This window comes from Oncorhynchus gorbuscha, linkage group LG06 (genome assembly GCF_021184085.1).
Source record: "Oncorhynchus gorbuscha isolate QuinsamMale2020 ecotype Even-year linkage group LG06, OgorEven_v1.0, whole genome shotgun sequence".
Lineage (NCBI taxonomy): Eukaryota > Metazoa > Chordata > Actinopteri > Salmoniformes > Salmonidae > Oncorhynchus > Oncorhynchus gorbuscha.
This window is the reverse complement of record NC_060178.1, coordinates 17466916-17481082: the sequence shown is the minus strand read 5'-3', so window position 1 is coordinate 17481082 and position 14167 is coordinate 17466916. Positions and strand designations below refer to the sequence as shown.

At 41.4% G+C, this 14167-nt stretch overlaps 1 protein-coding gene across 1 annotated transcript in view; it reads right to left on the bottom strand.

The window, feature by feature from the left end:
* LOC124037636 (protein phosphatase 1H-like) overlaps positions 1 to 13936 on the bottom strand; it is a 43505-nt gene extending 29569 nt beyond the window's left edge. The window contains exon 1 of the mRNA XM_046352547.1: positions 13300 to 13936. Within this exon, the coding sequence (XP_046208503.1) occupies positions 13300 to 13532 (233 nt within the window). The 5' untranslated portion in view covers positions 13533 to 13936. The remainder of the gene's footprint in view (positions 1 to 13299) is intronic.
* Positions 13937 to 14167: the final 231 nt, after the last annotated feature.

The following is a 14167-nucleotide window of genomic DNA, read 5'->3' as shown; positions in this document are numbered from 1 at the left end:
CCTGGTACACTCCGGCATTATCAGAAGTCTTTCATAAAAGAGATGATGCTTGGGTCAAGGCCAGGAACACAGGGTTAGGCCCGGACTCGCAAGCTTTTAAGCAACTGAGTAATCATTGTGCAAGACAAATCAGAAAGGCTACATCTGATTATTATGTAACCATTCTTTCAGATTGTAATGGGAACCTGGCTATATTCTGGAAAACTGTCAAATCACAAAAAAAGGGTTCTACTTCCACCTCTTTGCCAAAACAAATTAATTCAGACACTGGCCTCATTACAGGAAAAATACCATCATTGTGTAACGGCGTTCGTCTGTTGTAAGAAGAGAGTGGGACCGAAATGCAGCGTGTAGGTTACTCATGACTTTAATGAAAGATATGACGGTACATGAAATAACTGAAATACGAAAACAACAAACGGAACGTGAAACTAATTACAGCCTATCTGGTGACTACAACACAGAGACAGGTACAAACACCCAATATGAATACAACATATAAACCCATGTCACACCCTGGCCTACCCAAACATATAACAAAAACACAAAATACAATGACCAAGGCGTGACACATTGATGCTTTTAAAGAACATTTTATTTCAGCAGGCTCTCTATTTGAAAGAACTTTAAGCCAATTCACAATGATATTGGGCTGGAAGCTGATAGGGGAAACCTAGTGAATGAGAAGATAAATTATAGTCGAAACTTATTTACAGAAAATAAGTTCTGGGTGCTTTGCTACCGCAATAGACAACAAGAATTCCACAGGGGCCGACTAATTGGATCCTGGTCTGCTTAAACGTGCAGCGCCCATCGTTTGCTTAATAACACAGATGTTTTATTTAACGTTGTTATCATGAAATATTCCAGAAGTATGGAAATCAGCTCGTCTTGCCACTCTATAAGGACGGGAGAGTAGTTCTCTTAATTATTCAATCAGCTCGTCTTGCCACTCTATAAGGACGGGAGAGTAGTTCTCTTAATAATTCAATCAGCTCGTCTTGCCACTATAAGGACGGGAGAGTAGTTCTCTTAATAATTCAATCAGCTCGTCTTGACACTCTATAAGGACGGGAGAGTAGTTCTCTTAATAATTCAATCAGCTCGTCTTGCCACTCTATAAGGACGGGAGAGTAGTTCTCTTAATAATTCAATCAGCTCGTCTTGCCACTCTATAAGGACGGGAGAGTAGTTCTCTTAATAATTCAATCAGCTCGTCTTGCTACTCTATAAGGACGGGAGAGTAGTTCTCTTAATAATTCAATCAGCTCGTCTTGCCACTCTATAAGGACGGGAGAGTAGTTCTCTTAATAATTCAATCAGCTCGTCTTGCCACTATAAGGACGGGAGAGTAGTTCTCTTAATAATTCAATCAGCTCGTCTTGCCACTAAGGACGGGAGAGTAGTTCTCTTAATAATTCAATCAGCTCGTCTTGCCACTATAAGGACGGGAGAGTAGTTCTCTTAATAATTCAATCAGCTCGTCTTGCCACTATAAGGACGGAGAGTAGTTCTCTTAATAATTCAATCAGCTCGTCTTGCCACTATAAGGACGGGAGAGTAGTTCTCTTAATAATTCAATCAGCTCGTCTTGCCACTATAAGGACGGGAGAGTAGTTCTCTTAATAATTCAATCAGCTCGTCTTGCCACTATAAGGACGGGAGAGTAGTTCTCTTAATAATTCAATCAGCTCGTCTTGCCACTCTATAAGGACGGGAGAGTAGTTCTCTTAATAATTCAATCAGCTCGTCTTGCCACTCTATAAGGACGGGAGAGTAGTTCTCTTAATAATTCAATCAGCTCGTCTTGCCACTCTATAAGGACGGAGAGTAGTTCTCTTAATAATTCAATCAGCTCGTCTTGCCACTATAAGGACGGGAGAGTAGTTCTCTTAATAATTCAATCAGCTCGTCTTGCCACTCTATAAGGACGGAAGAGTAGTTCTCTTAATAATTCAATCAGCTCGTCTTGCCACTCTATAAGGACGGAGAGTAGTTCTCTTAATAATTCAATCAGCTCGTCTTGCCACTATAAGGACGGGAGAGTAGTTCTCTTAATAATTCAATCAGCTCGTCTTGCCACTCTATAAGGACGGGAGAGTAGTTCTCTTAATAATTCAATCAGCTCGTCTTGCCACTATAAGGACGGGAGAGTAGTTCTCTTAATAATTCAATCAGCTCGTCTTGCCACTAAGGACGGGAGAGTAGTTCTCTTAATAATTCAATCAGCTCGTCTTGCCACTATAAGGACGGGAGAGTAGTTCTCTCAATAATTCAATCAGCTCGTCTTGCCACTCTATAAGGACGGGAGAGTAGTTCTCTTAATAATTCAATCAGCTCGTCTTGCCACTCCATAAGGACGGGAGAGTAGTTCTCTTAATAATTCAATCAGCTCGTCTTGCCACTATAAGGACGGGAGAGTAGTTCTCTTAATAATTCAATCAGCTCGTCTTGCCACTAAGGACGGGAGAGTAGTTCTCTTAATAATTCAATCAGCTCGTCTTGCCACTATACGGACGGGAGAGTAGTTCTCTTAATAATTCAATCGCTCCATTTCAAGGCTTCCTTGTCTAGCTAAGATTCTTGAATTCTTAGTAAACGCACAACTTTACTCTTTTTTAATCTGAGAAATGTATTTTCAATGTAAACCAATCAGGGCATTGCACTATTCAAGCCACCACTTTAGCCGTTAATGATCTTGTCAATGCTTCAGACACTACAATGAAATGTGCTGCTTTGCTTGTGGACCTGTCAAAAGCTTGATCATGTTATTTTATTGAATAAGTTGTCCTCCACAGGCCTGAGCTTTGACGCCAGTTAATGGTTTCATGATCATCTTCGTGACAGAACTCAGGCGAACGGGATTGATGGGGATCAGAATTTCCCCGACGGCATCCCTAGGCGCATCCTCAGAGCATGGGCAGACCAGCTGGCTGGAGTGTTTACGGACATATTCAATCTCTACCTATCCTGGTCTGCTGTCCCCACATGTTTCAAGCTGTCCCCACATGTACAAGATGTTCCTGTAGCCAAGATAACAAAGGTAACTGAACTAAATGACTATCTCCCCGTAGCACTCACTTCTGTCATCATGAAGTGCTTTGAGAGACTAGTCATGGATCTTATCACCTCTACCTTTCCTGACACCCTAGACCCACTTCAATTTGCTTACCACCCCAATGGACTATGCAGTCGCACTGCACACTGCCCTATCCCATCTGGACAAGAGGAATATCCTATGTTAGAATGCTTTTCATTGACTAGCTCAGCATTCAACACCATAGTACCCTCCAAGCTCATCATTAAGCTTGAGGCCCTGGGTCTGAACCCCGTCCTGTGCAACTGGGTCCTGGACTTCCTGACAGGACACCCCCAGGTGGTGAAGGGTGCAAGGGTCTTTAAATTAAAGATGGGGACAGGGAAATCGATCCCAATAAAAGGTGTTATTACGTGCTCCACACTAAGGCAGTTATTTATCTTATAACTTGTCCTTGTGGTAAAAATGATGTAGGTAAAACAAAGCGCAAATTAAAAGTACGTATCTCAGAGCATCGTAGCACCATTAGGTGTAAACTTTACTTATCCAGTTGCGGCCCACTTCTTGGAGGCAGGCCACTCCATTTAATCTCTGCGTTATATTGGCATCGAACATGTCACCCTCCCAGGAGAGAGGGTGACCTTGATAATGTATTGTTAAAACGAGAGGCTGCCTGGATCTTTAATTTAAAGACCCTTGCTCCCTTCGGTCTCAACGTAGACTTTGATCTGAAGCGATTCTTGTGATTATTGTGACTTTTCCATTGTAATTGTTTGTAAGCTTGTGTAGTCTAAAATTAATCTATGGTCGTAGGCTATCCATTTGTTGTTTGTATGCTGTTCTTTGTATGACATTTTAATATTTGATTATTAACCGATGATATTAGGCCACTCTTGGCCATGATTACAGACACCTGTGTCTTTTGACACTATATAATCAAGTCATCCCGCAGTGTTTGTGATTATACCCTGATGAAGACAGCTTGGCTGTCGAAACGTTGGTAATTAAATTTAGCATCTGAGCTCCTTTTATTTTCACGTTTTCTACTCCGCTAGCCAGCACCTCGTCTTAATAGGTGTGCGTTTCTTTTTCTTCTAGATCGTATTGGTAGATATCTAACAAGTAATATTACTGCACGGTTGGAGCTGGAAACGCAAGCATTTCGCTACACCCGCAATAACATCTGCTAAACACGTGGCAAATAAAACTTGATTTGATTGGGAGAAACTCCCCAATCAAAGACTCGCTGCTGTAATCACTGCCAAAAGGTGCTTCAAAAAGTACTGAATACTTATGTAAATGTGCTATTTCAGTTTATAAATGAACATTTCTACAAACCTGTTTTTGATTTCTCAATATTGGGTATTGTGTGTAGATTGATGGGGGGTGAAAAACAATTGAATATGTTTTTAAATAAGGCTGTAACGTAACAAAGTGTGGAAAAAGTCAAGGGGTCTGAATACTCTACGAAGGCACTGTTGACTCATCAGATGGTTCTCCAATCTAACATGTTCCTGCAAATATATACACTTAGGCATTTGTATTGATATGGATATTAAATTTTAAAAACAAATGACTGGTTAAGAAGCTAAGATTTAAATGTGGCTTTTTCTACACAAACATATTGAGCCCTCTCTAAGCAGTAGTAAACAGATTATTCAATCAACCTTTTTATCTGTTCTGGATTATGGTGAAATTATTTCTCAAAGTGCAGCTGCTACTACTTTTAAACCATTAGATGCCATCTACCATAGTGCCTTTGTAACACGTAACAGTTGAGACTCACCACTGCATCCTGTATCAAAATGTTGACTGGACTTTGCTAAAGACCCGCAGATCACCACATTACTCCTTTTTGTTTACAAGGCCCTACTTCATAAACTTCCGTCTTAGCTAACTTTGCTGTCGAGTAGATACACCAGAGTTGCCTGACCAGTTCACAGGATTGGTTAACGAATTTCATAGGGTCTCCACTGAGCTAGGTAAAGCTGCTTTTAGTTCTAATGCACCGTATTTTTGTAAACAAAATTCAAAGTACATTTCATCTTGATGTTCTGGTACCGTTCAGGCAATTTAAAGCATTAATTGGGGACGTATTTGTGGAGGAATGTAACAGTGTTTCTAGTTGATTTGTGATGGTTTTGTATTGTAATGTGTGTGTGTGTGTAAACTCAGCAAAAAAAGAAACGTCCCTTTTTCAGGACCCTGTCTTTCAAAGATCATTCGTAAAAACCCCAATAACTTCACAGATCTTCATTGTAAAGGGTTTAAACACTGTTTCCCATGCTTGTTCAATGAACCATAAACAATTAATGAACAGTCACCTGTGGAATGGTCGTTAAGACACTAACAGCTTACAGACGGTAGGCAAAACTTAGGACACTAAAGAGGCCTTTCTACTGACTTTGAAAAACACCAAAAGAAAGATGCCCAGGGTCCCTGCTCATCTGCGTGAACGTGCCTTAGGCATGATGCAAGGAGGCATGATGCAAGGAGGCATGAGGACTGCAGGGCAATAAATTGCAATGTCCGTACTGTGAGACGCCTAAAACAGCGCTGAACCCACCGTTGCTGGACCAGACAGGACTGGCAAAAGAGGCTCTTCACTGACGAGTCGTGGTTTTGTCTCACCAGGGTGATGGTCAGAATCGCCTTTATCGTCGAAGGAATGAGCGTTACATTGATCCCGCTCTGGAGCGGTGTGTCACAGCATCATCGGACTAAGCTTGTTGTCATTGCAGGCAATCTCAATACTGTGCATCTCAATCCCATTGAGCACATCTGGGACCTGTTGGATCGGAGGGTGAGGACTAGGGCCATTTCCCCCAGAAATGTCCGGAAACTTGCAGGTGCCTTGGTGGAAGAGTGGGGTAACATCTCACAGCAAGAACTGGCAAATCTGGTGCAGTCCATAAGGAGGAGATGCACTGCAGTACTTAATGCAGCTCGTGGCCACACCAGATACTGACTGTTAGTTGATTTTGACCCCCCCTTTGTTCAGGGACACATTATTCCATTTCTGTTAGTCACATGTCTGTGGAACTTGTTCAGTTTACGTCTCAGTTGTTGAATCTTGTTATGTTCATACAAATATTTACACATGTTAAGTTTGCTGAAAATAAACACAGTTGACAGTGAGAGGACCGTTTCTTTTTTTGCCGAGTTTATATATAGTGTATAATGTTATATTATACAGGGCACATTTGAAAAAGATACCTAGGTCTCAAAATGTCTTCCCTGTCAAAATAAACAGATATTTTTAAGCACACACCCTTGGGGGGCCCGTATTAAGAGTCAACATGGTGGAGGTTTTGTTGACTACCCTCATCACCTGGAGTCTGCCTGTCAGGAAGTCCAGGGTCCAGTTGCAGAGGGAGGGGTTTAGTGTACTGTATGGTTGAGGATACTTTTTTGTTTAAATAGTGTTTCTGGTACCAGGCAGATTACACAAAATGACCTCCACCTCAGCAGAGTTTCCCATAGATCAGGGATTCCCAAACTTGGTCATAGGACCTCCCATGGGTGCACATTTTGTTTTTTGCCTTAGCTCTACACAGCTGATTCAAATAATCAACTCATCATTAAGCTTTGATTATTTGAAAAAGCCATGTGCTAGGGTCAAAAATCTAAACGTGCACCACTGGGAGGTCCCAGGACCGAGATTGGGAAACCCTGCCACAGATAAAGATACTGTAATGAATGATCCCTAGGCGTTTGAGCCCAGACTGTCTGAGATGGAGCTACAAGGAGGCGGAGCTACAGAGCTGTACTCCCGACCATCAAGTGTTACACTTTTATCTTGATAGGTATTTGATCTGAGTGGAATGGGCAGCCAGGTCAGGCCTAAGGGATGAACAGCATCTTCCGAGACAGTGGTATTCAGTTGGTTACCTCATTCCACTTCCTCTATATTTGGCCTCAATTACTCGATCTGACCTTAAATAGACCCGAATGCATTTGGACCCGTCATTGTGTACCATTGCCTGGTCCTAATAATAGGGCGGTGGCTGTGTTCCAATATCAACAGTCAACACAAGCATATCACGTCAAAACAAGCCAATGTATTGGACATTGCTAAGTGTTGTGCTGGTGTGGGTTTGGGAATGTAGCCAGTGATATGCTTGGCTTTGAAGTCAGAATTTGACTGTTACGCAGTAGAATACCGGATACTGAATCAATGTGCATCAGTGTTGGGAAAGCTACTCAAAATAGTTTACCAAGCTACAGTACCAAATACTTCACACTGGAGGAAGTTAAGCTACACTAAAGCTACCCTTAAGAAAATATAAATCAAATTGTATGTCACATGCTTCGTTAAACAGCTGTAGACCAACAATGCAGAGAGCAAAAAAAAGAAAAAGTTTAAATAGTAAAAGCTACTTTGTGAAAAATTAGATGTAAATTGAAATTAGACTACAAATTCCAAGAACCAATCACTTTGGGGTCATATGTTAACAGGCCAAATCACACCTTCTGTTAAAACAAAAATAAATGTTTCAAGTGAGAATGAGGTAGGTCTGAACCAGAAAAGGAAAGGAAATGATTGCCTACCCATATTTTATTTTTGCAGAAGACAGTGTGTAGTTCCAGTAGTTAGCTACACCGCTACATTGTAAAAAAAGCAACTGTAGTTAAATGACTAATTGAACTACATGTAGTTTACTACTCCCCAACACTGATGTGCATGTGAAGGGTGTGATTGTGTAATCAGTCATAGTCTAAACCAAGCCGGTGCAGAGAAGAGCAAACCACCAGTCTCCATTGTGAAAATTGCATCTGAGGAGAAGTACAATTCTCTTATCACCAGTAATCTTACTTCACAAGCAGACCTTGATCATTCGACAGAATAGACATTTCTCGTGTAATCTAATTCCCCTCCTATACATTCTGATTACATTGTCAGGATCTATTTAATGACAAAGGCACGACTTGATTGATCATTCGAACCCATGTGATTAGATCACATTTAAGTCACGCTCAAACCATAACATTATATTAGGAGAGGAGAACACTTAAAATGATGACACTGATGCAGTTCCTGTGTATAACAGTCGCCGTGATTGATGGACAATTGACCTGAAACTGCTTTCATTTTCTTGTGGACATCTGTCTTGTTACGAGATAGAAACTATGTACAGTAGAAACATGATGCTACTACATCATGTGCTACACCATCCACTATCTATGTGAGTACAGTGATATGTATGGGTACTCTGAAGTTGACCGACATCCCCTTAGACATGCATGTCCGCCGGCCTCCAGTCATCAAAGTAGCAGTGTTCATGTTACATAGAAACACATATCGACTGATGTATTGATCCTTATCCATTCAGTTCATGAGTGCTATGTAAATGCAGGACAGGAAGCAGAGAGAGAGGAAGAGAGAGAGGAGGACTCTCTGCCCTTCTGAAATGTTAGCGCTAACAAGACCTGACAGCAGACCGGGAGAGAGCGTGCGAATCGGCCGGGTCAGAGGAGGGATGCTGCTTTAGTTTAGACTGCAATATCCATTATATTCTTTCTCCATCCATCAGTTAAATACAACAGCCTGCATCCAGCTCTGATAACACAGCTTATGACTAGGTTATCACAGTTAGAGGGTGATTCCTTGGCACAGGACACTGTTTATTCTCTCCCTAAGTGGATCAGTAGATCTCACATCATCTCAATATGGCCTGGCTTCCGGCTGGGAGGAGATGGGCCAGGTCTCACCACAACAACACGGCCTGCTGGTCAACCAGCTGTTGACAAATCCACTGCAGTGTAGCAGTGCCATGCCTACACGGAGAGCTGGCAGAAGCCTGTTGGGCATCGCCTCACATGGACTAGATTGCTTTTATTTGTAGTGGCGTGTAAACTGGTGCTTTGCAGCATGCATGCTGAGTAGGTGCTGAATGGTTGTCCAAATGGGATCTTCCGCTGTCCCCATAGAATAACCTTTTTTGGTTCCAGGTAGAACCCTTTTGGGTTTCGTGTAGAACCCTCTGGGTTCTTCATGGAACCCGAAAGAGTTCTACCTGGAACCAAAAATAGTTTTTCGAAGGGTTCACCTTCGACCTCAGAGGTCGACCGATTATGATTTTTCAACGCCGATATCGATTATTGGAGGACCAAAAAGGCCGATACCGATTAGATCGGCTGATATTTATTTATTTATTTGTAATAATGACAATTACGACAATTCTGAATGAACACTTATTTTAACTTAATATAATAAATCAATAAAATCAATTTAGCCTCAAATAAAATGAAACATGTTCAATTTGGTTTAAATAATGCAAAAATAAAGTGTTGGAGAGGTGCAATATGTGCCATGTAAGAAAGCTAACGTTTAAGTTCCTTGCTCAGAACATGAAAGTTGGTGGTTCCTTTTAACATGAGTCTTCAATATTCCCAGGTAAGAAGTTTTAAGTTGTAGTTATTATAGGAATACCATTTGTATTTCATTGACCTTTGACTATTGGATGTTCTTACAGGCACTTTAGTATTGCCAGTGGAACAGTATAGCTTCAGTCCCTCTCCTCGCTCCTCCTTGGGCTCAAACCAGGAACACAACGACAACAGCCACCCTCAAAGCAGCATTACCCATGCAGAGCAAGGGGAACAACCACTCCAAGTCTCAGAGCGAGTGACGTTTGAAACGCTATTAACGCGCACCCCGCTAACTAGCTAGCCATTTCATATCAGTTACACCAGCCGAATCTCGGGAGTTAATAGGCTTGAAGTCATAAACAGCGCAATGCTTGACGCACAATGAAGAGCTGCTGGCAAAACGCACAAAAGTGTTGTTTGAATGAATGCTTACGAGCCTGCTGGTGCCTACCACTGCTCAGTCAAACTGTTCTATCAAATCAGACTTAATTATAACATAATAAAACATAGAAATACGAGCCGTAGGTCATTAATATGATCGAATCCGGAAACTATCATCTCGAAAACAAGATGTTTATTCTTTCAGTGAAATACAGAACCGTTCCGTATGGGGTGGCATCCATTAGTCTAAATATTCCTGTTACATTGCACAACCTTCAATGTTATGTCATAATTACGGACAATTCTGGCAAATTAGGCGGCCCAAACTGTTGCATATACCCTGAATCTGCGTGCAAAGAAAGCAAGAGAAGTGACACAATTTCACCTGGTTAATATTGCCTGCTAACCTGGATTTCTTTTAGCTAAATATGCAGGTTTAAAAATATATACTTCCGTGTATTGATTTTAAGAAAGGCATTGATGTTCATGGTTAGGTACACATTGGAGCAACGGTACGCACCACATCGATTATATGCAACGCAGGACATGCTAGATAAACTAGTAATATCATCAACCATGTGTAGTAAACTAGGGATTATGATTGATTGATTTTTTATAAGATAAGTTTAATGCTAGCTAGCAACTTACCTTGGCTTACTGCATTCGCGTAACAGGCAGTCTCCTTGTGGAGTGCAATGTAATCAGGTGGTTAGAGCGTTGAACTAGTTAACTGTAAGGTTGCAAGATTGAATCCCCCAAGGTGACACGGTGAAAATATGTCGTTCTGCCCCAGAACGAGGCAGTTAACCCACCACTCCTAGGCCGTCATTGAAAATAAGAATGTGTTCTTAACTGACTTGCCTAGTTAAATAAAGACTTTAAAAAGGTGTACAAAAAACATAATAATTGACCAAATCTGTGTCCAAAAATTCTGATATCCGATTGTTATGAAAACTTAATCTGCCCTAATTACTCGGCCATTCCGATTATTCGGTCGACCTCTACTGCTAATCCTTTTTTCATTCTTGTGATTGAAATGTCTCCATACCTAGTGGCTAGTTGAGATGATATTGAGTGAGATGTGATCTCTAATCCTGAGGGAGTAAACGGGTATCACCCTCAACATTCCACAGTCGAGGGGTGCAGAGAGAGGGGTTTTGGTGTCATTTAAAACAACACAGATCCATTAAAAACATGTTTGTTCTTTGAAGTTCAAACCATGACGATCTTGAACATCACTCACCACTGCATTAGGCCGAAATACTGTATATTGTACTCTTTTGCACTGGGCGAAAATGCTATGGTCAGTTTTGTGGATTTGTGCCAGTAGTCATGTCTAGCTTGAGATGAAGAAGCATTTGCACATCTAAATCGGGGTTAATCATCGGGACATGGGAGTTAAAGCTGTAACATCCATGCACAGGAGAGCTCCTTCCTTCACACTCTGTCCTTGTATTACAAATTGCATTTCCTTATCATAGACCGATAATATGTCAGTCTACCAGAGCTGAGAAATTACTAAGAAATGGAAAACTGTGGAGAATAGATGGACAGATTAAGCTTGGGAGAAAATAGTCTAAATTCTAATGACAGACAAGGAACAGACATTAAAACTATTTGTATTTGTGTATATATATATTTTTTTTTCAACCACTCAACAAATTTCTTGTTAACAAACAATAGTTTTGGCAAGTCGGTTAGGACATCTACTTTGTGCATGACACAAGTAATTTTTCCAACAATTGTTTACAGAGTGATTATTTCATTTATAATTCACTGTATCACAATTCCAGTGGGTCAGAAGTTTACATACACTAAGTTGACTGTGCCTAATCAGCTTGGAAAATTCTTCAAAATGATTTCATGGCTTTAGAAGCTTCTGATAGGCTAATTGACATCATTTGAGTCAATTGGAGGTGTACCTGTGGATGTATTTCAAGGCCAAGTCAGAAGAGTAGGTGAAATGAAGAGGGGTAAATAGACCACATTAGCACATGGGCTACTAACATCTTACTACACAACATACTTACTTAGTATTACGTTCATAGCTACAGTATATATGTCTCCCTGGCATATTACACCATTTCTGCAGCAGCATACAATACATTTTTGGATCACCTTGTGCTGTGCTCACAGGAAGGTGGCGGTCATTTGTGGGCAAATTTTGTCGTCAGTGTGGCATTCTCAGGATTTATGGTGCATTCAAAACAACTGGGAACTCGGAAAAATGCAAGGTTGAATCATTGATATTCAGGTCGTAGCTCTAGAAAGAGGAACGGATTTACAATTCCAAATTGGATGACCTTTCAAACCGTATTTTCCCAGTCGGAGCTCCTTTATTCCCGATTTCCCAGTTGTCTTGAACTCAGTGAAGTCAAGTTTTCGCAGATCCGAGTTAAGTTGTTTTGAGTGAGGTTTTGAGTGAGGCACAAATCATGCTTCATTGACAGCATGGCCAATGTTGAATGTTTATTATTGTAAACTTGGAAAAGAACCCCTTACTCACAGATTTCAGACCAAACAGCCACTCTACTAAATAGTGCTACTTTCACTGATTCCTTTCAACCCACTCATTGTTCAATTTGAGATTTCCAACTTGTTGTGTAATGTTTACATCCAGTGGCTAAGATTGAAAGTATGATGTTGACATGATCAGTCCAATCAAAGCGACTGTACATGGAACATGATTTGATAATCTTATCTGTGGCCAATTACTTTTTATTTTATTTTACCTTTATTGAACTAGGCAACCCACTCGTTAAGAACAAATTCTTATTTTCAATGACAGCCTAGGAACAGTGCCTGTTCAGGGGCAGAATGACAGCTTTGTACCTTGTCAGCTCAGGGATTTGAACTTGCAACATTCCAGTTACTATTCCAACGCTCTAACCACTAGGCTACCCGGCCGCCCCGACCTTTTTGGACGGGTACTTCTAAGGCAGCACCCAAGAGGCTAGAATTTTCGAGCTCTACCCTTAGACTTGGCAGTGATGTTGTGTCCTAATGGGTGACATAATACTGGGTAGGCAACTAAATTAAGCTGCTGTACGATTTTTGTCTGAATGGATGGTCGGGTCAGAACATAATTATAATAATTTGTACACTACAAATTGACCATAACAAAGCCCAAAAATAGATTGTTTGAAAATAACAATAATTTCAAACATTGATTACATTGCGACACGATCACGTCTATTGGGAAAAGATTGTCAAATCACCAGGAATCAAGTTAAACATTTGTTTAAATTAGGCAATCTTTGGTTTAAAAAAACGTAAATCCTAAATAAATAAATATCACTTGCGGGCAAGTTTTGGCACAAGGGCTGCCTGTTGCCAACCCATTGCACTAGTGTGGCAGGCTACGCTGACAGACACAATTATAGCCTATTCCCATGGAACTAACCGGGGCACAATCAAATGAGGTTGATGTTTACGCTTCCTCTGGTGCAGGTAGTGCAATGTGCATGCTGTAACCTGCTGCGATTTAATAAAGATGGACGCATACTTACTCTGCATAACCAGTGGCCCACGGCAGCCTCTTCGTCTCTTTCAGAATGAGTATCGGCCGAGCAATATGATCCGCCGAGCACTCGATTTCATCCGGTGACAGTCCCAGAAACTCCGGTCTTGTGTACGGGTATTTCAGCGGTAAATCGGAGCCACCGAGAGGTTCACTGTTCGAACTGCCAGCCATCATACCGCCCATAAAATTGGCCACAGCTGATTTCACCCGGGTGAACATGTTCTTGCTGCAGCGTGTGTCCAAGCAATGCTAATGCCGGGGTCTCCTCTCTCAGAATATCGCCTTGGCTCGGCGGCGCGTTTTGCGGACCGCAACGGTTCAGGTATGCACCTCTATCAAATCATTCTGTACCGAATGAACGCGGAAATAAACTCATGGTGAGCACAGTCATGTGACAAACCGTTTGCTTGCTGGATTAGGTCTCGTACCTATCGCGCTATGACCGTGAGCAGCTGTTATTGGCAAAGCGCCAGTAGGTGAAACATGTAGGCTAATTATCCTGGAATGCCGTGGCAGGTAGGCAACAGTAGACTGCTACAACAAGAAGCGAAGGCAATGTACAGTGAAAGACACTTCAAACCAAGTGTTTGCTTGCCCTGCAATGCTCCATGCTCAGACCCTCAAAATATGGCGAGTGAAGTCGGCTGACAGATAGCCTATATCCTCTTTGGAATAGCCTACATCCTCTTTGTAGTAGCCTAGTTGGTCTCCTTTTCTGCATGACAAAGCATTTTCTGCTCATTCTATTTGCGACTCTCCCACATCACATGCTCTTCTCAGTCATGTCAAAGTTGTCCTTGTCCCATTTTCATTTTGTGTAATGGGAATAGAACTTCCACTAGCCTATGTGTCTT